Source organism: Ictalurus punctatus, chromosome 1, assembly GCF_001660625.3.
Source record: "Ictalurus punctatus breed USDA103 chromosome 1, Coco_2.0, whole genome shotgun sequence".
Classification (NCBI taxonomy): domain Eukaryota; kingdom Metazoa; phylum Chordata; class Actinopteri; order Siluriformes; family Ictaluridae; genus Ictalurus; species Ictalurus punctatus.
The window spans coordinates 6,342,115-6,367,598 of NC_030416.2; the positions used below are offsets into that span (position 1 = coordinate 6,342,115).

The following is a 25,484-nucleotide window of genomic DNA, read 5'->3' on the forward strand; positions in this document are numbered from 1 at the left end:
CGTAACCTGGTGGTAGAGAATGAATGAATGAATGAATAAATAAATAAATAAATAAATAAATTAAAACCACAATAGAGTGCCATGTAAATAAAGTCTGATTATTTAAAACACTCGGGTGAACGAACGTGAAACTAGAAACCCTGACGTAATGACCGCATTAAACAACGATCGTTAAAGCAAGCGCTGAAATCCTACTGACCTTGTGCGTATCGATAATTAAGCTATGAAGACGCGGGACTCGAAGCGCTGAGAGGCAGAAAGGCTGTGCTTCGGTAGTTTCATGCTCCAACATGTATATATCGAGTGAATCATTCATTATCAAGCATTTCGAGGGTAGAGATGACACGGTACGGTGATGCGGCTTGTAGTTGTCTAACCGAACAAGACGTAGGCGTAAAAAAAAAACAACAAAAAAAAAACAATTATTCTTCATAGTGAAAATGGTGTGTGATTGTATAAAGTAAAAGAAAGTTAAATAAAATGTTCCTGCTGTTCCGTCTAACTATTTGTCCTATTAGTGCTGGTTGGATGAATTATTAAATTGAACAAAGTGCTTTAAACAAAACACCACCGATAGAGAGAAAGAATAAATACACTACGGCTGTCTAATGGGGTGTAAGTACGTGTCATAACAACGAAGAAGGAAAAAAATAAAATCATTTCAATGGTTTGTTTTATTGATTTACAGCAGGCTTGTTTTAAAGAAAGAGCAAGCATGGATCTTGATACCCATATGGTATTCCTGATACATGTCTGAACATGACGAGAAGAGTGGCAGGAGGGGACGGGAATACACGGAGCTACCTTAAAGCAGACCACGGCGAAATGGAACTACGCCTTAAATGCGAAGGAAAGAGAAGAAGAAGGAAAAAAAAATAAAAAATGCTATTCTTCCGCGAGAGTAATATTGCAAAGTCGAACTACAAATAAACATGTTTTGTGCCTCGCTGCATCGACGTCGATTCGGATTTAAATCCATCGTGTGCAGGCGATGCTTCTATGGTCCAGAGAAAAGAAGTCTGTACGTTCGCTTTGTTTGAGGAATGAGATCAAAAGAAGCACCGCTTTGTCTTTATCCGCTTCAAATGTTAAGTGCCGTAGTGACCGCGCTTTACCAGCAGGTCCATCAGTTTACCGTCCTTTCACAAGAAGGCCGAACGTTCCGTCGGGAGCGTTAAGCTAAATGGCTTGGGGACATCTACAGTATTAGAAATTGTAACAAAACCCATCCGCAGGAAATTTTTTTTTTTTTTTTTACAAATCTGTCAAAAACATATTTACATGGGCTCTTCTGCTATAAAATAATAACAACAACAACAACAAAAAAAAATAATCCTCAAACACCTAAGCAGTAATAGTAGCATCGCAGTCTGACTTTGGCACTCCATGGTCAGTGCTTACACACACACACACACACACACACACACACACACACACACGCACACGCGCAGTCCTTTTTTCCCCCCTCTGATGAGATCAGAGTCCAGGCATGAGATCATTGGTTCCAAGTATGTCAACGCAATTATTTTCCTTCCCACCTCAGGGTTAGTCATAGCAGCCTAGTCTCTGTCCTGCAATGAAAAACAAACACACATTATAGCTTTAGCACAGACACGACGTGGACATCATGATGACGTGCGTGCTAGATCAGTTCAATGGTAAATACCTTACAGAAATATGAAAGCAGATCGTATTCTAGAAAGCTCTGAAGCTCTGGCGCGTTCATTCTTTTATAGCACGGAGCTTTACGTGCCTAATTGATCCCCTTTCATTTCACATGCAGGGTAATCGCTGGCTGTTTCATCCGGGAACGGGTGAAAACGGACAGTGTTTTTGAAACTCGATTAATCTTCAGTAAACACTTTACCCTGCTCGAGGTCATGGTGAAGAAAAACAAATAAATAAACAAACAAACAAACAAACAAACCCCCCCCCCAAAAAAAAAAAAAAGATCAAATGAAATTAGAACACACACCACACAAGTTATATATTTCTCGTGAATGCTGTCGCGCTTACTCTTCTCCGAACCCCAGCGCTTGCTACACACACACACACACGCGCGCGCAGTGACGACACGGTCTGCCTGTAGAAAGGAACTGTTTTTACTAGACATATTAATTTGCTTGAATGGATGCTAGACAAGCCTTCCAGAATCAGGAGCGTGAAGGTATGTGGAAACTGTGACTAAAGTGTACAGTTTATACAGTACGGTGCAGCGCAAAAACTAGAACTAATACTAGTTACTTCACATTACATTACAGTTGTACAGCGCTTTACATAGTAGGGGGAGGGGAGGGGGGGATCTCATCAACCACTACTAGTGTGTAGCATCCAGCTGGATGATGCGACAGAAGCCACAGTGCACCAGGACGCCCACCACACACCAGCTATTAGTGGAGAGAGTGATGTAGCCAATTCAGAGATGGGGATTATCAGGGGGCCGTGATAGAAAATTTCACCAGGACTATAGGTTATACCCCGACTCTTTACGAGAAGCGTCCTGGGAACCTCGGTTTAACGGCTCATCCGAAAGACGGTGCTGTTTTTACAGTGTAGTGTCCCCTTCACTATACTGGGGCATTAGGCTTCTCACAGACCACAGGGTGAGCGCCCCCTGCTGGCCTCACTAATACCACTTCCAGCAGCGACCCCTTAGTTTCCCCCAGGCGGTCTCCCATCCAGGATGGAACTACATCCATCCAGGCAGTTCTCGCCTGGTTTCCCCACTGAAGCTAAGCAGGTGTGAGTCTGGCCAGTAGGCCAGACTCACACCTGCTTAGCTTCAGTGGGGAAACCAGGCGAGAACTGCAGGCAGATATGTCACTGGCACGTCAACCGGCGCCATCACGGCATATTCACATGCACAACACACTTCATCGAGCAAAAACAAAGACGAAAAATGCTCACGTGCGACGAGACGAGAGGACACCGGAGCTCATCGATAAAACGTTAGCCAAACATTTTCTGCCTTTTCGTGTAGGGGCGGAAAAACGTGTCAGCAGAGACGTTATCAGGAGACGACGGTGACTGTAGCTAGATGAAAGTCCTCGCTCATTTTCCACGCTCGTCGTACGTTTGAGTTCAATTATGTTACTTGCTGCTTTTTTGCCTAGTTAATTGGATTTTCGGGCCAAGCGTAACTGCGCGGCGGTTGTGAGATTTCACTTGTCGGTGAGCTAGCTAATGAATTGATCATGTTAATTCATGGCTGTTCCTACCTGCACAATGTTAGTTAGCTACGTCATCAGCACGCCTAGCTCACATTCAGTCAACTGCCAGCCTCTAACTACAAGCCTCTGGTTAATGTGTGGTAACAGGGTAAAGGCTTACCAATTCTATTCCTCAAACATCTATTCCTTAATCATTATAAAAAAGAGAAAATAAACAATAAGGCCCATTTGAAAAGCATTTGACAGAGGTTTGGAGTAATTAAAGCCTCCAGGTGAGTCATCGCACTTTTTCCTTGATCATATTACGATAGAGTGGGAAATCATTGAGATACTGGACCTACCTTTCTTAGTTTATCCCGTCACCGTGTGCTCTGTGGTCAGAACCTCAAGGTCGGTGGCCACTCTCAGTGCCTCAGAGTCTTTTCTTTCAGTGTCAGCTGCCACGGAAACCTTAACCCATCTCCCGCTGTCCGTCGTCACCAGTCCGTGTTGGTCCTTGCTCCGGCTAATGTCCTGCATGTTGTGGCCTAGCTTACTGGTTACCCAGTTGACTATGTCCTGACTGACAAGTTTCGAACGCTCCGCCAGCTTGTCGTCATCCTCTAGTTTTAGTAGCTTTGCCTCAGTGGAGTTCCGCTGTACACCACTGTGGGGCGCTTGTTCGGGGCTCAGCAAGCTGTTCTGCCCGTTGTGTTTTTTGGTGCTCATAGTCTCAAACTGCTCCATCCATTCCAAGGTCCCATTTCTCAGAGCAGATCGGTTGTTCTTAAACCAGCGTACGATTTCTGTGCGAGGCAACCCCGTCTGGAGCTCCAGTTCGCTGTACTCCTCCGGTGACGGCCACTGTGTCTGTGAGAAAACCTCTTTTAGAAGGTGGAGAGACTTGCTGTCAATTTCAGGGCAAACAGAAGTTAGAAGAGGAAGGGGAGAGGACCTTGACCGGCCTTCCTGCTCATGTATTCCATTCAGAGCTCCTCTGTCCAGTCTTTTAAAGCCCATGGAGTTGAGCAAGGCTTGTTCAAGGTTATCTCGAAGAGCACGACGCTCCATGAACCAGCCGTCAATCTCCGTTTTGGAAAGTCTGGCGTCAGTCGCAAGGCTTTCGATCTCAGTCTGTGATGGAAAGCTCGTCCTCTGGAAACACTCCTCCAACATTTTCATTTGCTCAGAGGATTTTCCCTTTACCCATTCCAGAAGGGGAAACTTAGTGGCCACGGGTTTCTGAGGCTGGTTTTCCTTCAACTGAAGGTCAGCCCTTAGTGGCAGTACAGTCTTATGGTTTCCAAGACGCTGATCACTGAACCACTTTTTAATTTCTCCCCAGGAAAGGCCAGTCATCTCAATAAGACGATACACTTCTTCATCATCAGGAAACTGGCACTGAGTATAGCTGGCTATCAGCTCTTTAATCTGACCTGGTGTTTTTTTGCAATCTGAAGAAAGACTGGGTGTAGGGGAGGCAGATTTATTAGTAGTCTGAATGGTTTGGATTATTGAAGGCCTCTTCGGCTCTGGAGACGCAACAGGGGACATGAGAGGCCTCTTGACGGCCTGTACTGCTTGATTTGAAACGGTTAGTGCAAGCGGACCAGAAGTTGCATTGGACCCGTTGGACACTGGTGTCAACACCAAGCCGGACTGTCCAAGAACTTGGCATGGGAGAGTCTGGATAAGGGATTGGGAGGCTTTTGTGGATTGGGTCAGCTGGGCAGGTAAGACGGTGAATGTTTGTTGAACAGGCTGAATAGTCCCATTGAACATTTTCTTACGTGCCTCTTCGACCTCCTCAGGCGACCAGCTGATGCCTTGTTTTAGCCTTTGAGTCGTGAACCATACTTTGATTTGTTCTTCTGGGTGCTTCGATGCTGCAGTGAGCCATGAGAGCTCAGCCTGTGTAGGATATGGAAACTTATTAAAGGAAGTAATTAGAGTCAGGTTTCCATCAAGGGATGCGTTGTATCTCAATGTGTTCAAAGGAACAGCAATTTTTGGCACTAAACTGTAGTTCGGTGGACGCTGCAGGGATGGCATTATGTGCGAGAGACCCTCTTTTAGTGTTGCATCTGGGATTATCACTGTTCCATTCACATTCACTGCGGTGATCTGTTTTTTGGATAACTCTGGCGTGAGCTTGTCTATTTGACCGTCTCCCAGAGGGCGCCTGCAGTCAGTTTTTGGTTTCTTCACAGCCATGGATTTGCTCGAAGGGGAAAGGTCCTCCCCTGACTGGGGACTCCGAGCTTCATAAATGGCTGCACAGTTTGAACCTTCAATCGTCTGCTCCAGGATGGTCTGACTGTTCAGTTTTATCCTCTTGAACTTGAAATTGCTCTCTCCAGGATGGAACTTCTCGTTGTGTTCCGTCAAGGTGTCAAACTTTTTCGTGTTGAAGTTGCAGACAGCGCATAGATACAGAGGGTTGAGAATGACGTTAGGATGGTTGGAGTCCACGTGTTCTTTGAATTCGTTAAGGTTCTGAGTCGAGAAGGTACAATATTTGCACTCGTAGCCTCCCTGCACCTTCTTCGGTGGCCGAATTTCCGCCTCAGGCTTTTCTGGATCAGCTATCGCTGGCATAGTGCTTACAATGCTCCTCTTGTCGGTCCAATCCTCACTAGCAGGAACAGACGGGGATCCGTTCTCCACTGTACTGTCCACACAGTCATCTATATCCTGGTCCAACAAGTCATTTGGCCGAATCATACAAGGGGTGGTGGACTTTCTTCGACTGGCCATGACCTACTGTGCAACCTCGATGAGGGACTCTTAGTGAACGCTGAACGGACCTCTGCCTGGGGACTTCCTAGAGAATATTTCTGCTGACCATTAATGTCAGCTGCAATGGGTGACTTCATGAGACGTCATTGCAGGACACAAAATCTAAATGGAAGGCAAAAGAAGAAAAAGGCAAGCTGTAAGATATTCTTTAATACAACAACTAGTTTTTAAATACATGCTTAATGTAACAACAGCCAATAATGTCCCTAGGAAGTATCAATCACTTTTTTTTTTTTTTTATTTGTCTCTCAACACGATCGATGTCAGTCATGTGCATTTTCTACCCACTTCAAAATCATTTGCTAAACGTGAAAGTGTTAAGTGATTCCTCTGTAACACGTGAAGCCAGTCACCATGTCTGTCGACAGAAGCCGTCTCCCAACAAACCTGCGTTGTTTCACAATTGTTCATTTACACAGTGGGCCCATTATCTCCTGACAGCAAGTTTAATTACACGTTTCCTTCTGGACACTGTTTTACAGAAAACAGTCGGATTACAAAGAAAATGAAAACTCTTGAAGCCCCGCTTTTCCAAAATGACATTTTGCCTAATTACAGTACACCCAGGAAGGAGATCTAAAGTAAACAAGAGCGTCGCAAATTGTCTCTAAACAGTCTGAAGGCATGCGAAACGACATTCTAATTCACAGACTATAAAGTAATATATACACCACGTAATGAGAACCATGTTTTGGACAAACGCACGCTTTCTATCCGTATTCAGTTCACATGAAGGGTTGTGAAAGGACCGTAATCACCGCTCAGGACTCGAGATACAGAGAAGTTCTTGATTCATATCGGGTTTGTCCTGTCATAGTCCAAGCGGGGCTTCATTAAAAATTAACGCAGGCCTTATTTCCATGTTGTAGTTATAGCAACTGCACTGAGAGAGCGACGCGCAATCGTGCTTCATCACAGCAGTGGATTAAGGATCCTTACGTGTTTTAATTAGCGTGGACAGAGACGCAGTTGGCAGAGGTAGAAAAATATCTTCCGGCATGTCTGATTGGTTATCTAGTGTGGATCGTCGTCAGGCTTGCACTGACCTCGGTGTCTCAGTACGGTGGAGAGTGATGAAATATGCATGAGCCACGGTCCTCTCGTATCTCAACCTCAACTCACTCCAGCAGAACCGACCAGAAGCACATACGGGGTACCAATACTTTTTATTTTGTTTTCGTTTGTTTTGAAGGCGGCTGTTCTATGGGCAAATGAAGATGATGTTATACAGGACATTTTATCACATGGGTTTTGGTCATACTGTAAACTCTTTATAATACATTAACAAATAAACCAATTTGGGAAGCCATTTGGGTCAACAGGGTTGTTCTTTACAAACGTTTCATGTAACAGAACAACATTCGATTTGATCTCAGCATCAAGAGAGATTGCCCCCCCCCCCCCACAAGAGCTTGTACCAAAAATACTGTCTTTTTACCTCAGAGAGAAAAAAACCCCAAGATATCAGTCAACACATGTGTGCAAGAAGGGTTAAGCTGCTGCCGATTTAAATAATGTTCTCCTATGATTGCATGCTCCTTTCCTGTCTCGCCTGAAAATAACTCAAATTGTGGTTAAAAGTAATGACTAAATCTTAACCAATTAAAAAAGTGTCCCCCAAAAGTGCACAATGTGGGCACGAGAGCAGACCTAGAGGCACTCTCCCTGTGCTATACTGCTTCCTCTCTACCTCACTGCCTCTTCTAATATGCATTTTTGACAAACATTGAATGAAATGTGGATGAGGCATATGTTACACAGAGGGGGCAGAGAGCGCTAGAGAGAGGAAGATGAGCATTGTGTGCCTTTCCGCTGGCTGAGCTGCATCCTTCCACGGGAGGACGTAACTGTGTTACTGCTGTGTGAGGAGGCGGAGACAGCGTCTTGTTAATACTGTGCAGTGCAGCAGGGAAGGGGCTGAATTTGGGATTGAGGCAGAATTCATTTAAATCTCATCAGATGGGGCCTAGAAACCTTGCAGCACTGCACTGAAACTTGCTTCAGATGCAGAGCTGCTGATCCACCAACACACAAAACTACCGCCTCAAACGCTCTCCCGCCGACACACAAAACTACCGCCTCAAACGCTCTCCCGCCGACACACAAAACTACCGCCTCAAACGCTCTCCCGCCGACACACAAAACTACCGCCTCAAACGCTCTCCCGCCGACACACAAAACTACCGCCTCAAACGCTCTGCCTCCGACACACAAAACTACCGCCTCAAACGCTCTGCCTCCGACACACAAAACTACCGCCTCAAACGCTCTGCCTCCGACACACAAAACTACCGCCTCAAACGCTCTCCCTCCGACACACAAAACTACCGCCTCAAACGCTCTGCCTCCGACACACAAAACTACCGCCTCAAACGCTCTGCCTCCGACACACAAAACTACCGCCTCAAACGCTCTGCCTCCGACACACAAAACTACCGCCTCAAACGCTCTGCCTCCGACACACAAAACTACCGCCTCAAACGCTCTCCCTCCGACACACAAAACTACCGCCTCAAACGCTCTGCCTCCGACACACAAAACTACCGCCTCAAACGCTCTGCCTCCGACACACAAAACTACCGCCTCAAACGCTCTGCCTCCGACACACAAAACTACCGCCTCAAACGCTCTGCCTCCGACACAAAACTACCGCCTCAAACGCTCTGCCTCCGACACACAAAACTACCGCCTCAAACGCTCTCCCTCCGACACACAAAACTACCGCCTCAAACGCTCTGCCTCCGACACACAAAACTACCGCCTCAAACGCTCTGCCTCCGACACACAAAACTACCGCCTCAAACGCTCTCCCTCCGACACACAAAACTACCGCCTCAAACGCTCTCCCTCCGACACACAAAACTACCGCCTCAAACGCTCTCCCTCCGACACACAAAACTACCGCCTCAAACGCTCTCCCTCCGACACACAAAACTACCGCCTCAAACGCTCTCCCTCCGACACACAAAACTACCGCCTCAAACGCTCTCCCTCCGACACACAAAACTACCGCCTCAAACGCTCTGCCTCCGACACACAAAACTACCGCCTCAAACGCTCTGCCTCCGACACACAAAACTACCGCCTCAAACGCTCTGCCTCCGACACACAAAACTACCGCCTCAAACGCTCTGCCTCCGACACAAAACTACCGCCTCAAACGCTCTGCCTCCGACACACAAAACTACCGCCTCAAACGCTCTCCCTCCGACACACAAAACTACCGCCTCAAACGCTCTGCCTCCGACACACAAAACTACCGCCTCAAACGCTCTGCCTCCGACACACAAAACTACCGCCTCAAACGCTCTGCCTCCGACACACAAAACTACCGCCTCAAACGCTCTGCCTCCGACACAAAACTACCGCCTCAAACGCTCTGCCTCCGACACACAAAACTACCGCCTCAAACGCTCTCCCTCCGACACACAAAACTACCGCCTCAAACGCTCTGCCTCCGACACACAAAACTACCGCCTCAAACGCTCTCCCTCCGACACACAAAACTACCGCCTCAAACGCTCTCCCTCCGACACACAAAACTACCGCCTCAAATCAAAGTTTGTTTGAGATTTCATGCTTGTTCGATGGGGTAAAATGCCCTCTGAAGGCAAAAAAGTGACGTGTGCGCATGTGTGTGTGTTTGAATCCTAGTTCAGGCCGCTTTAAAAGATTTCCGACAGCTGTTGTAAGGACATCTTGACCCAGTATGTGAAACGAAAAAAAAAAAAAAAACAACTTCATTTCACGTAAACTGATCCATGATATGAAATCATAAGGATTCCCCTTGAGAAGTCAAAAAACTTCTAATAATCAAGAGAAGCTTAGTTTATAAACAGAGCCAGTGCAGGTCATTAAAATAACCTCATAAAAATCACTTGAACCCTGTGCATGCTGCCCGTAACTTGAACTTTTAAGTAGAAAGCCTTCAGAAGTTTACGTCTACCCAAGGCTTCAAGTTTTGTTTTTTTGGGGGTGGGTGGGGGGATTGGGGGGGGGGGGGGGGGTGTTAATCTTGAGACCAGGCTCGAAAAAAGAAAAAGAAAAAGAGAGAGAGAGAGGCCTCCTGGGTTGCCATGGAAACGGCCCTAGGCACGAGGGTGGGAGGGTTTTTTTCTTTCCTCACCAGAGGTCCAGATGAGGATCCGCATTATTCCGCATTCCTATTTTTGGCCGAGGCAATTTTTGCGGGTTAAAATCCACACGCAGCAGATGTGAATGAAGCCATTTCCACTGTTCTGCGCAGAAACCACTGATCCTTAGACTCGGTGAGGACTGCCACTACCCTGTAGATCCATTACTACAATCATCACTATCGTCAAATAAACATTAAAGCGATCTTACACTTACATTTTGAGTAATGAGCAAACGATTATTATTAAAACGTCCAGTGAAGACGCAGACACATCCAACCCTATTTCTCAGCCTCGTGCTTTAGCGTCGAGTCACGTGCCCGGACCGTCTGTTAGCCTTTACCAAAAATACCGGAGCGGTGGAGAAACTAGGCACACTAGGCAATCGAAATAACGTGTGCATCACAACTAAAGCATGCGTTTAGTCATAGTTACGGTTTAGAGGTCATTTAGCACCAACCCTCACAGAAGCAGTTCTTACGGTCTGCTTACACACAAATACCTCCTCCAGAGCACCATCTTTTGTTCTCTGAAGTCATGTTGCTTCATCCGAGTGAACAAATCTAACGTTCTTTCATTTCAGTTCTTCCACCTCATAAAATCACCACCACGCACCAGCCTTGTCCAGAAATGTCAACTTTATTTTAAATTCACCCCAAGCGGCAACACACCGAACACCTTTAAAAACACAGCCATCTGTATCCGACTGTATTACAACAACAGGCCATACTATAAACTACTGATGTTGTTCATCACGATATTTTTTTTTTTTTAAACCACGTTGAGATACATGTTTCTTCCATCATGATCCTGTTTTAATATATTTATAATAAAAAGTGAGCAATGCACGTCGGTTCAGCCCGGTGCTCTAGTTGTGCATCCGCTGTAGTTGATGGTTCCAGACGGACGCCCTAAAACCTAAACAATTTACAACAATTGAATATCCTATCCTCGCGCCAGTGGATAATCATACCTGGATACTGTAGACTTGTCCCAAAGAACTGCTGCTGTAATCATAAACCCTTTATCCCAGGAGTCTTATCAGCTGCTCGTACGGAACACTCGGTACCGTTCGTCTTTACTCTTTTACGGCCGTGCGTGGTAACGGTTTGTAAACTACACTACTCGGCGTCACCCAGAAGACGACGGCGCTTCCTTTCACGAGTCTGGTTCCTCCTCTCAAGGGTTCTCCATCAGATCGGTTTCTCCTTGCGACCGTCACCTCTGGTTTGTTCGCTAGGGATCTACATCGATAGCTGCATTTCGGTAAAAAAAACGCCCGGTTGTTAAAAGTGCTATACAATTAAAACTGAATCGGATATGCAACTGTTGGACTGAGAAAGTAAAGAGATGATGGGGTTTTCAAGCAGAAGCCAAATCTCAGACATCTCAGGCCACGGTGTTTACGGCAGCCATTTCAGATAGGATCAGCTTTAATATAAACGAGCATAGGAAACTGCTTCGCTCCGGACACAGCGGACTGTAGTATGAACTTTGCTGCTTTGAATGGTTTTGCCAGTCTGAAAGTTGAATATTTTGATATCTTTTTTCCTAATATTCTGTACTGGGCTCGCACGGATAGTGATGACGAGCGGCGGCTGCATTATAGGACTTATCGCTGCAAGTAAGGAATATTATTAATCATTGGAGTATCGCTCCTTGAAGGCCAGGTGACTGAAGGGCAGAGAAAGGTGCTCCACGACAGATTCCTCTGAAATGAAAAGAAAAGGAAAATAAAACAAACAAGATGTCGATGTGTGTTTCATCAACCCAGGAATGAAGCAATACAATACAGTACCTTCGGCGATTCAGTACACCTTCACTGAGGTCCCATTCCTAAGCCCTAACAGGCAGATTCACAAACACCAAAAGACAAGATAAACGTGTACGAATCACGTTCGAATAAATTCCTCATCTGCCGCAGTCGCGGTTCTGAGACTCGCTCGATGTTGAAATCACCGCTCTCGTTTGCACTACGGATCCAGACATGTACGTCGTCTCGGTCTTTGTCCTGCCCGGCGCTAAGACGACGACCACAGTGGTATTCGTCAAAGCCTTCGCCGTCATCCATCTGTGAGGCTGAGTCACAGCATCCAAACGCTTGAATCATACAAACTCCACACATTTATAAACACTCGCGCCTTATAAACGACGCTCGCGGCTATAAAGGAAACAAAAACAACGAATGTAAAGCCGACCAGATGACGTTCATCTGTCGGATTATACGCTGGCGTGTTTTATTGAGCTCTCCTTTACACTTGCATCTAAAAGCACATGTGGAACTGTACAAACAGAAAGGGCTCAAGGAATTGAAGTTGCTTAGGGAACCTTACGTTCCATCCTGACCACGAGTTAGAACAATGTAGACACCCACAGCATGAGAAAACTCCCGTACAAAGTCTACAAAAAAAAAACACAAAACGTCACAACAGACTCATGAGTGTCGGGTTTTAATGGCGGTAAAAAGCCAGGCCTGTAGTGCGAGATGGTCGGTGATTCAGCTGGGTGACTGACACAGGCAACAGCCAATCACAGGGCTAGGAGCGAAGACAACTATATATCACAAACAGATGTACAAGCGCACTGGAGAATAAGCTTGTGGATTTCTGGTGACTTCATGATGTAACGCTTCATCGCGGACTTAAAAGATTCGATTTCAGCAAAAATGCAGATTTTTCACACATTCAAAATTCCTCAGTGTAAAATTAATATAGCATTTCTATAAACGTGCGAGCATTTTATTTAATAACAACAACCGGTTGCCAAGTATCGCAGAGCTGAGGAGGTGTGTGACTGATCTTCTCATTGTGAACCGAGCGGTGTGTGTGTGTGTGCGCTAACACTCAGTATGCATTAGCTGCAAGCTGTTCAAGCCTTTATTCTTCCAGTTTATTTGTGTGAAAACGTGGAACCTCGATTTGTGACAAAAGGCAAAGGAACATCCCTAATCGTTGCATCATGGCGTATCTACCTCGCTGTAAAAGCAGTATTTTAGCACGATGTACTCAATCTTACACGAGACGCTTCATGCCGTGACTCGTACAGCGGGTTCGGCTCAGCGGTTGAGCTTTGGATGATGATCATCAAACAAAGTTTGATTAAACTTTAATTAGAACTATAAAGCTCGTGCTGTTCTGGCTCGCCATCTCTCCGTACCCAACTGACTGTGTGCGGCTTCGGTGAGGTTCGGCGAGTGAAGTTCACTCACGGCCTTGAGTGCGTGTTGTGAAAATGAGCTCTGCATGAATGTGAATGTTTTAAAAAAGGTCAAAGATATGGGGTTAGTATTTTAGACAATATTCAAAAGCGACCACAAGCTGTGTTCGCAAAGTCCGCTAGCGATCGCACTTCCCGTGTGTTATGCGTTACGATCCCGTCGTACTGAGATATCAGTTACCTCGGCTGCTATTTCACTTCCTCGGCGTCAATTGCCAATATTCAAACGGAATCACAAATCCCTTTGCGTTTGCGTTTCCCGTGCCTTGCACAGGAACCTGCCGATCAGTGTTGGGGCTGGGAGGATACTACAGGGTGTGTTCGTGTTTGGAGGTGACGTCACACACAGTCGACTGCATTTTAGACTGCTTTGTGGTCACCGGAGATTCACTGCACATACGAGATTTCTCGAACAATACACACACAGAATGGACAAAATGTGTGTTGTCTTACTCTGGAGTGGGGCGAGAACCGAATAGATTTTATTTCATTTTTCTCCCGTTAAATCCCCCTGAAGCGAATCTCTCAGAAAAACACGGCTCCCCAGCGCTTCATAGGAATGAAGTCAGTAAGGGACCGTCTAAAAATTGCATGACCTGGGCGACTGTGTAATATAAACTAGAATATATTCTAGTTTATCGAAACATTGAGAGTTACAGCGCCCTCCACTAATATTGGCCCCCTTGGTAAATATGAGCAAAGAATTCATCTTTTATTCAAAAAGAAATTTCACAAAAATACTCTTCTGCTCTCATGGATATCAAACAATTGCAAAACACAGGTTTATAAAAAAATTTTAAAAAAAATAAAAAACAACATCTTTGCTAAATATAGCTGAATATAATATAAAATATAATATAAATAGAATAGAATAGAAAATATAATTATTGGCACCCCTATGAATTCATATGAAAAAAATATATTTGAAGTATATTCCCATTGATATTTTACATTTTTTTGTTACACCTGGGTGACTAGAAACAGGAAGTTGTTCAATCAACCTGTTTCACAGGGGTATAAATATGAGGTAACACACAGGCCAGATTCCCTTAGTCATTCATAGCAATGGGTAAGACCAAGGAATATAGCTGTGATGTGCAGCAAAAGGTTGTTGAGCTTCACAGAATGGGACGTGGCTATAAGAAAATAGCACAAGCATTGAAAATGCCCATTTCCACCATCAGGGCAATAATTAAGAAGTTCCAGCCAACTGGAAATGTTATGAATCAACCTGGGATTGGACGTGTGTCTATATCTTCTCAACACACCGTGAAGAGGACGGTTCGAGTGGCCAAAACTTCTCCAAGGATCAGAGCTGGAGAACTGCAGACGTTAGTTGTGTCTTGGGGTCAGAAAGTCTCCAAAACTACAATCTGAAGTCACCGACATCACCACAAGGTGTTTGGAAGGGTTTCAAGAAAAAAGCCTCTACTCTCATCCACAAAAAAACTCGAGCGTCTTCAGGTTGCCAGACACTACTGGAACTTCAAATGGGATCGGGTTCTATGGTCAGATGAAACCAAAATAGAGCTTTTTGGTAATAAACACCAGAGGTGGTTTTGGTGCACAGAGAGGTAGCCATATGGAAAAGTACCTCATGCCCACGGTTAAATATGGTGGTGGATCTTTTAATGTTTTTCTGCCAGAGGAGCTGGACATTTTGTTAGGATTCATGGCATCATGGACTCTATCAAATATCAAAAGCTTCAGATGGACCGTGGTTGGATCTTCCAGCAGGACAATGATCCAAAACATACATCACAATCAACACAAAAATGGTTTACTGACCACAAAATCAAGATCCTACCATGACCATCACAGTCTCCTGACCTGAAACCGATAGAAAACCTGTGTGGTGAACTGAAGAGGAGAGTCCACCAGCGTGGACCTTGAAATGTGAAGGATCTGGAGAGATTCTGTACGGAGGAACGCTCTCAGATCCCTCGCCATGTATTCTCCAACCTCATCAGGCGTTATAGCAGAAGACTCAGAGCTGTTATCTTGGCGAGGTAGCACAAAGTATTGACTAAAAGGGTGCCAATAATTGTTGCACACCTATATTTAACACTAATATATATATATATATATATATATATATATATATATATATATATATATATATATATATATATATATATATATACATACACATACACACACACACACACACACACACACACACACACACACATACATACACCTGTGTTGTCTTTGGAATTGTTTGAGATCCATGATGTTTGTGAATTTTTTTACAAAATAATAAAGGCAATTTTTCACAGCTACCTTTGCTCAGATTTACCAAGGGTGCCAATATTAGTGGAGGGCACCGTATACCCAGAAGTTTAAGTGTACGCTAACGTATATATCCTAAATGTGATGTTCTGTAAGCGCAATTCCCAACAGGTCATCGGGGTCCCTCTTTTTCCGTGTCTGAATCTCCGGTGGAAATGACTGGGAACATATCGCACTGCTCAGGTCTGACAGCGCCATCATGTTACTTCCCCGTGTAGTGAGCGTATATATACACAGTCATATCATTCACCTTAACTGTGTGTTGGAGGGGCTTCAAATAAAAGCTGTCGTCACCGTGCCTCGAGGTCACAAAGGCTGCAAATCGATCAAAACCAACAAAAGGCAGACCGCCTTTATAAAACGAGACTACTTGGAGAGGAACTCGCATCGAGAACCAGCAACTAAACTCTCCGTGTGGGAACTGCCGAGCCTCACGCAGAACCGCAAGCAGAACCTGACGCTATGTTCATATGAGGATAAACAGGACTGGCTTTCACAAACCTCTGTCTCTGGCCTGGTTTAAAAAAAATGGACAAACAAACATATTTTTAGCAAGAATATATAATCACAGGAGATATACTGCCCCTGAACTGCGTTGGCACGCGGCACACTTTCCCCGACTCTGTACGTTCATGCACAGAAAGCAGACTCGGTACACGGCGACTGCCTTGACAACAAAAGCAACCGACAGACAAGTAGACGAATAACCTCGCTAACTCTGGCTTTATAATTACCGTGTAATTCAAGTGTATTTACAGTTTTGTCAGCATAATTTGCCCATGAGCGTTCGGAATGTAAATATTTTCAGAAAAACCCAAATATACAGTGAACATAGCCGTCATCTACTAACAGTCCATCTGTTCGAATCTACTGACCTGTATCACGGCAGAATTGAAAGGCTGATTAAACAACAACAACAACAAAAAAAGACATTGCATGTCCCTATCCTGTAAAACAACCAAAAAACAAAAACAGTGTTTTAGAAGTTTAGAGGAAGACGCTGCTTTTGGACTCGCGCGTCATTTCATTGGTGAGAACCGAATGATTAAAGATGCACCAAACTGTCGACTCTTGACCATCTGCGAGGTTGTTGTTTTTTTTCCCTCCCTTTTTTCTTAAATATGCAATTGGAGATCAATTATCATAATGAAGACATCGAATCTGGCAGCTAAACAGGGCAACAACAGATGCCTTAATAATATGCTCAGTGGCAGCACGCAGGCGTCTGATATGGATGAAGATCTCCTTGAGAAAACAAATATTTACATGCCAGCGGCAATTACTGATATATTGAACAAATACTAGCTTTGCACTACGTATATAAACTACACACGCTTACACGCAGCGCACACACGTTCAAATAAATCCACAGTGTACAGAACATACGCTGGGACTGACAACTAAAACCTCTCATGCCGTGAAAGGAAATTCAGCAGGAAGATGCTTTTTAACAGGAGTTTCAACTACATCCTCACATACCGTGATGATATTTAGACCTGTTACAATACAGAACCCCTTCTGACAACGGTTTCGACATCCAGGGACCCCTTTAACTGGAAAGTACATATTTGTAGAATGTAAATATATAACCCAAAAATTAATATAATATTTTGGCTATTTATTGGAGGCATATAGGGTTTTAAAGGGTTGAGCGTTCCACTCCGAGGACTCGTTTTACTCATTATTATTATTTTAAGTTGTTTAAACAGTTTAAGAGCCATGGGTTCGTGAGAATTGTGCTTGTGCTTTGTGACGTGATGGTTTTTGATTTTTTTCGATACACAATTATGGCTCAAATGTGTCCATCTACATCAGAAACAACAACAACAACAACAACAACAACAACAACAACACTGTTGGATCTACATTCAACTAGGACAAAGCATTCCTACTGATTGACACAAAAACATCACACTGCCCACAGATACCAGGACCCAGTGAGAAGCTACGGGGAAAGATAACACGGGACACTACAAGCGATGGGACATTCTGCATAGGGAAATACTCTCAGATGGCATGCTGTGTGCCAACACAGCAGCAAGTAAGACTACACTTGTTGCACTAAAACATATCGTTTTTGTACAGTTTCCTTGTTGAGCTCGGAAAGCCTTCACTCGACGAGTCATTTTGCTGTGTATCATCGTTCACGTTAATGGAACGCTGCAGCTCTAAATGGGACGATGTATTATTTATTCCACAAACACCCAAAAAAAAAAGGCAGGATATTAAACACCACACAAAATGTCCGATGAACGCGTGATGACTTGTTGCTCTCCTTCATTCCCATGACTTGCAAGTCAGAGGGCAGGAGTGTAGAACGTCTTCTAAAAGTGGACCTTAATGCCTGAACTTTCTTGGTTAGAGATGAGCACAGGAACAGAATATTTAGAGCCTTCAGTAGGGATTAATAATAAATTATGCGAGGCAAGACACCCTCGGAGTGAACCTTTCCCTTCGATGAAGTCATCACCAGCAGCAGCAGCAGCAGCAGCAGCAGAGAAAACACAGCTCTGAGAGGAGCCCAGCCCACGGCTATGACATCATCGCCTCTGCTCGCTTAGTCACCGACGGCCTGGGCAGCAAAACCGCCTCCTCGGTGACGTCAGCGCTCTAGCACCGACGCAGGCAGCCATTTTGAATCCAGCCAGTCACCTGGCACAAAAAGCATTTGGTGCCAGAGCTAGTGAAGCTGAATCAGGGTCTAATATTTACAGTTATATATTCCGAACAAGCAGCAATACTTTTCCGGTCTTGATTTTATCATCACGGGTAGAAAAGCTGCCCTGCAAAAATTTAATTCAATTCAAAAAATTTTAACTCCAGACAGAACTTTTTTTTTTTTTTACCCATGTTGCTGACCTCGAGGCCTATTTATAGTCTATAGTTTGAGCCGAATATACACAGAGTATCCTTGGAAGTTGTCTTTAAGAAAAAAAAAATAAAATAAAAAAAAAAAAAGACCTGGATTGATCATTGATCAAAGACTACTCAGGAAAACTGTTTTTCACGCTCCAAACAAAAAACGGAGAACAGAGAACTGCATTTGTGTGGCAACGTGACCCTAATACTCACTGATTAACCGTGCTACGTGATGAGCGTATATCAGCTGGGGGGGGGGGGATTTTCATGATCATGTCATTGTACAAGATACACAACACACACACACACACACACACACACACACACACACACACGCGTCTCACACGTTTTATGGCTGCGATTCTCTCAAGGCCAGCGCTTTTCAACTTACCAGCCGTTGAGCCGCGAACCTGAATAAGGGGTGTTAAAGATCGGATACACAGAAGAGAACGCTTCACATGATCATGCCTCAACGCACCCCTGCTCTTTTACACCCCATATCTGAGGACTCTTTTTTTTTTTTTTTTGGCAAACCCATTTGTACCAGCGTTCCCAGCTTGAGGTGTAAATCATGTACCTTAACTCAAACGGGGTGATCCAATTCTCCTGAGCAAGTCATCTTACTAAAAAGATGTCCCAAAAAAAACAACAACTAATTACGCTCCCAAACTACTACGCTGTATACAAGAAGGTTGAAGATATTAACAATATAGACCATTATTTCCCATCAGAAAGGAAGGATGCCCCATGGGGCAAGTCAGACCAGCTGACCAAAGAGTATCTTTATATATATATATATATATATATATATATATATATATATATATATATATATATATATATATATATATATATATATTTAGCAGACGCTTTCATCCAAAGCGACTTACAAATAAGAAAATACAAGCAAAGCGATATATCCAGCGGAGAACGATACAAGTGGTGCAACCGTACAAGATCTTTAATTGAGTTCTAGAAGAAGCAAAGTGTGCAGAGTCGAGGTGTTTGTTTTTAAAAACGTTTCTAGGGGTCAGTTAGGTGCTGACGGAAGAGGTGGGTCTTTAGCTGTTTTTTTGGAAGACGGCGACGGATTCTGCGGTCCGGATTGAGGTTGGAAGTTCACTCCACCACTGAGGGACACTGAGGGACAGAAGCTTCTGGAAAGGGACCTTGAGCCACGTTGAGTAAGCACTACTAAGCCTCGGTCATATTATATATATATATATATATTATGTATGTGTATATATGTATATATATGTATGTATATGAGGAGTTGAATGAAAAGCACTCCCAGGACGGTGAAGTTTGCGGTTGATGTCCTGGTGATCTGAGAGACAGGAGGAGTGTGAGGAGTGCTGAACGCAGTGCTGCAGTGTGCTGGGAGCTGGAGGGGAGAAGAGGCGTCACCTGCCTACATCACAGCCAAATCAGAGGAGCTAGTTCCAGCCATTCCTGAAGTCCTCCTGCGAGCTTGACTCGCTCCCTTCGCCTGAGTAAAACACTAACCCGGCGCCGAACAACTCGGACCTCGGTTATGAACCCGGCGAATGAGACGGAGCGACAGCAAGCCGCGCGCTCTCGTGAACGCCATGTCGACACCGGGAGCCATATTCCGCTGTTTATCTCGACGTCGGAGTGAAGACACGCTCGCGCGCACGTTCGCTCCGTTTGAAACGGCTCTGAACCAAACCGCCGAGCTTTAAACGTTTAAATCTCAGCGCGGAGCCGTTTATTAAAGCAGCGTTATATCCGGACCGGAACGCGAGCTTGGCTTGTTTTGCTCTGGGGGGTGTTTTTTTTTTTCCGTTACCCAGTTTGTACGATATGGAGACAGCAGAGAAAGTTGAACGGTTAAGTTAAGACGTTATACCGAGTAGGAGTTGTGGTTAGGCCACGGCGCTGGCCGTCCTCTCTGCTAACTAGTTAGCAAACGCATACATAACAGTTGTAACTTTTTAGGTTAGCTTTGCTGATTTGAGTCTGTGGTGAATCTTTATTTCAGCTGGTTTCTTACCTGTCCACGGCGCAGGGCAGGCCGCAAGGCGACAGCATAGCTCCCAAAAACACAGAAAGTGCCGTACTTTTCCGAGTGATGTGCAAAATAGAGGGGCTGCGAAAATGTAAAGATTCTACCCGAACCCTATAGACAACAGCCGAAAAAAATGCGCGAGCGCAGGGGGGTGCGACGCCAAAAGGCACGTGACTGCACACGTCAGAGGCCGCGTTTGCATACGCGAGAAGAAGCGCCTCCATGCCGTCGCTGAGACACAGCGGAGCAGTCAAAAGTTTCAGAAAGTGTGAGGAACAGTGTGAGGCAGCGAGGCCCGTCAGTCAGACCAGGCGGTGTCCCTTCTCCGAGAAGACCGGAGCGCTGCTGTGTTAGATTATAGGTCATTGAATATTAAGCACTGCGCGAAAAGCCAATGATTCTCTCTCTCTCTCCCCCCTACTCTCTCTCTCTCTCTCTCTCTCCCCCCTACTCTCTCTCTCTCTCTCTCTCTCCCCCCTACTCTCTCTCTCTCTCTCTCTCTCTCTCTCCCCCCTACTCTCTCTCTCTCTCTCTCTCCCCCCTACTCTCTCTCTCTCTCTCTCCCCCCTACTCTCTCTCTCTCTCCCCCCTACTCTCTCTCTCTCTCTCCCCCTACTCTCTCTCTCTTACTCTGTGTGTGTGTGTCCACTCTCTCTCCTCACCCCCCCTCTCTCTCTCCTCACCCCCCCCCTCTCTCTCTCCTCACCCCCCACTCTCTCTCTCCTCACCCCCCACTCTCTCCTCACCCCCCCACTCTCTCCTCACCCCCCCCACTCTCTCCTCACCCCCCCCCACTCTCTCTCTCTCCTCACCCCCCCCCACTCTCTCTCTCTCCTCACCCCCCCCACTCTCTCCTCACCCCCCCCCACTCTCTCTCTCTCCTCACCCCCCACTCTCTCTCTCTCCTCACCCCCACTCTCTCTCCCTCCTCACCCCCCACTCTCTCTCCTCACCCCCCACTCTCTCTCCTCACCCCCCACTCTCTCTCTCCTCACCCCCCACTCTCTCTCTCCTCACCCCCCCACTCTCTCTCTCCTCACCCCCCCACTCTCTCCTCACCCCCCCCACTCTCTCTCCCTCCTCACCCCCCACTCTCTCTCTCTCCTCACCCCCACTCTCTCTCCCTCCTCACCCCCCACTCTCTCTCCTCACCCCCCACTCTCTCCTCACCCCCCCACTCTCTCTCCTCACCCCCCACTCTCTCTCTCCTCACCCCCCCCACTCTCTCTCTCTCTCTCTCCTCACCCCCCCCCCACACTCTCTCTCTCTCTCTCCTCACCCCCCCCACTCTCTCTCTCCTCGCCCCCCCACTCTCCCTCTCCTCACCCCCCCACTCTCTCTCTCCTCACCCCCCCACTCTCTCTCTCTCCTCGCCCCCCCACTCTCCCTCTCCTCACCCCCCCACTCTCTCTCTCCTCACCCCCCCACTCTCCCTCTCCTCACCCCCCCACTCTCCCTCTCCTCACCCCCCCACTCTCTCTCTCCTCACCCCCCCACTCTCCATCTCCTCACCCCCCCACTCTCTCTCTCCTCACCCCCCCACTCTCCATCTCCTCACCCCCCCACTCTCTCTCTCTCTCTCCTCACCCCCCACTCTCTCTCTCCCAACCCCCCACTCTCCCTCTCCTCACCCCCCACTCTCCCTCTCCTCACCCCCCCACTCTCTCTCTCCTCACCCCCCCACTCTCTCTCTCCTCGCCCCCCCACTCTCTCTCTCCTCGCCCCCCCACTCTCCCTCTCCTCACCCCCCCACTCTCTCTCTCCTCACCCCCCACTCTCTCTCTCTCTCCTCACCCCCCCACTCTCTCTTTCCTCACCCCCCCCACTCTCTCTCTCTCTCCTCACCCCCCCCCCACTCTCTCTCTCCTCACCCCCCACTCTCTCTCTCCTCGCCCCCCCACTCTCTCTCTCTCTCCTCGCCCCCCACTCTCTCTCTCTCTCTCCTCACCCCCCCACTCTCTCTCTCTCCTCACCCCCCCACTCTCTCTCTCCTCACCCCCCACTCTCTCTCCTCACCCCCCCACTCTCTCTCTCTCTCCTCACCCCCCACTCTCTCCTCACCCCCCCACTCTCTCTCTCTCTCCTCACCCCCCCCCCACTCTCTCTCTCTCTCCTCACCCCCCCCACTCTCTCTCTCTCTCCTCACCCCCCACTCTCTCTCTCTCTCTCTCCTCACCCCCCACTCTCTCTCTCCTCACCCCCCCTCTCTCCTCATCCCCCCACTCTCTCTCTCTCTCTCTGTCTCTCCCTCTCTCTCCCCCCTACTCTGTGTGTGTGTGTGTCTCTCCCTTTCTCTCTCTCTCTCCCTCTCTCTCCCTCTCTCTCTCTCTCTTTCTGGACAAACCATTAGGGTTTACATATAACCTCATTTATATATATCTAATGAATAAATGAATAAGTAGGCCTATTCTCTTAATTGTAAATTAATTGTAAAGGAGTTGTATTTTTAAAGTAACAGTTGTTCATTCATAATACACGGTGTGAAGTAATTATCATTCAGTAAACATTAGGACCTGTATCCTGCACTGTAACTAACAAATATTCTTTACTAATCTGCATTCTGTCATAAGAAATATTAGTAGTGTGCATGACTTTAGGTAAATATATGCACTATTTAGGTCTACTGATTAGTACAGTAGTTTACAGTAAGGGCGGCTGTGGTTCAGGTGGTAGAGTGGGTTGTGCACTGATCGTATGGTTGGTGGTTCGATTCCCAGCCCACGTGACTCCACATGCCGGAGTGTTCTTGGACACTGAACCCCAACTTGCTCCTGATGGCAAGTCAGCGCCTTGTATGGCAGCTCTGCTACCACTGGTGTGTGTGAATGGGTGAATGAAAAGCGCTTTGGATAAAAGCGCTATATAAATGCAGACCCTTTTCCATTTACCAGACCATTTACAATAGTGCTGCTGTAGTTGTCTAGTGCTTGTTGCCCTCTACTGGTGAAGTGAAATAACACATTGTGTGGAGCCAAAATCTGACATTTTTATTTGATTATTAGCTAAACGACTTTCTTTACAATTAACAAAACAGTGACTTGTTTCCAAACTATGCCCGAAAGAGGCTTTTCTCCATTCTATACAGTTCATGGAATTAACCAAAGAAAGTGGTAGCTCAGTGGTGAAGATGGTGGACTTCTGATGGCAAGGTTGTGAGTTGAAATCCCAGCACCACCAAGCTGTCACTGCTGCCCTTAACCCTCAACTGCTCAGCTGCATGAGTGAGATAAATGTATCACTTTGGATAAGGGCATCTGCTAAATGCCTTAAGTGTAAATCACAGGCTAAGTGGAACAGACACTATAATGCTCTGATAAACTGAGAAAAGCCGACAATGTCTGGTAATGCCTTCTCATAGTAATGTCCAACTGGTGCTGTCTTACATAAAGCTAAGTCCTCTGTCTCCCTCATGATTCAAATACAATTAAGCTTTCATTTTTGCTATCCACATCATCTTATTCACAATTAACACACGGCAGTAATTAATTGTAGCCCACTTTGCTGTCAAACCATCCATTTTCCATACCGTGTATCCTACACAAGGTCACGGGGAGCCTGAAAGCCTATCCCCGGGGACTCGGGGCACAATTACACACACACACACACACGGGACAATTTTGAACTGCCAATCTGCCTACAACGCATTTCTTTGAACTGTGAGGAAACCAAAGTATCCAGGGGAAACCCCCAAAGCACAGGGAGAACAAGCCAAGTCCATGCACACAGTACAGAGGCGGGATTCAAACCCCCAACCCTGTGCGTGCTAACACTCGAGACAAGCCAGCGTCCCCCGGACTTTGCTGTCACATCCATATAAACGTACGTGTAGCCCTGGTAGTGAGAAATTTACTTAAATAGTTATTTTTTCCTGTGAATCCTGGATGTTAATATTCATAAAATCTGTATCTGGATCTGTTTGGGTTTTTTTTTTTTGTTTGTTTGTCTTTTTTAAAAACAAAGAAAAGCCCTAGGCAAAAATGTCCATTTATTAAATACACCACAGGACGGAAAATATTTTTATGGAATATGACATGAATTGAGTATGTATAACATCACAAATATACAAAAGTCCTATTGAAACACTTTTGTCAGCTTCGAAGCTCCATAGTTCTGTTATATTCATTTATTTTTTGCGCAATGATATAACATTAGGGATGTAGCCATTATAATTAATCCATCCACAAGATAACAGATATGACAAACCACTTCCAATCAATTAACCATAATTATAGTCTCATATCTGTACACTCACTGTCCACTTTATTAGGAACTCATGTACACCTGCACATTCATTCAAGTCAATTCAGTCGAAGAGGAAACTATTTGGAAGACAGGGATCCTGTTACATCTGGTGTAAACCAAACACAGAATTCCACAAAAAGAACATGATATCTATGTTCAAGCATGGTGGAGGAAGTGTGATGGTGTGGGGATGCTTTGCTGCTTCGGCGCCTGGGCAACTTGCAGTAATTGAGGGAAACATGAATTCTGCTCTCTACTAGAAAATCCTAAAGAAGAATGTCCGGTCTTCAGTCTGTAAGTAACTCGAACGCAACTGGATTATGCAGCAAGACAACGATCCAAAGCATAGGAGTAGGTTGTAATCCTAGAAGTAAGTGAAAGTCTGATCTCGGAAGCGTTTGGTTGCAGTTATTGCTGCTCTTTAGTGGCACACCCACATTTTAAGTTTAAGGGGGCAATTAGTTTTTCACATTGGTGATAGGTGTTGGATAACTTTTTTGATTCAATAAAAATAAATAAATAAATAAATAACTGCATTGTGTGTTTACTCAGGTTGCCTTTGTTTCATGTTGTATTTCGTTTGAAGATCTAAAACTATTTAACATTAGATATACGCAAAAACAGAAGAAATCTTCTGAAATCATCAGCATAACACTGGGAATTAATTCCAGGTTTGCCAATAATTTGACCGAGAGGTATCATATATAAAGTAAAAAGCAGTGGGCCTAAAACAGAACCTTGTGGAACACCAAATTTGACCTCGGT

The 25,484-nt window shown here is 45.6% G+C and overlaps 2 protein-coding genes across 2 annotated transcripts in view; both read right to left on the bottom strand.

Annotated features, from left to right (window-relative positions):
• The window catches only part of uba5 (ubiquitin-like modifier activating enzyme 5), a 171,499-nt gene extending 153,957 nt beyond the window's left edge, over positions 1-17,542 (bottom strand). The window contains exon 1 of the mRNA XM_053679763.1: positions 17,539-17,542. The gene's annotated coding sequence lies outside the window, so the exon portion shown is untranslated. The remainder of the gene's footprint in view (positions 1-17,538) is intronic.
• zhx2a (zinc fingers and homeoboxes 2a) lies at positions 657-20,834 on the bottom strand. The gene is made up of 3 exons (XM_017467298.3): positions 20,463-20,834; positions 3,512-6,050; positions 657-1,571 (listed from the first exon to the last, which is right to left on the bottom strand). The coding sequence occupies exon 2, from the start codon at positions 5,904-5,906 to the stop codon at positions 3,522-3,524; it is 2,385 nt and encodes a 794-aa protein (XP_017322787.1). The 5' UTR covers positions 5,907-6,050; positions 20,463-20,834; the 3' UTR covers positions 657-1,571; positions 3,512-3,521.
• Between the last annotated feature and the right edge of the window lie 4,650 nt (positions 20,835-25,484).

Coding starts and splice junctions, on each gene's coding strand:
- zhx2a (XM_017467298.3), bottom strand. CDS start 5,906: ATGGCCAGTCGAAGAAAGTCCACCACCCCTTGTATGATTCGGCCAAAT.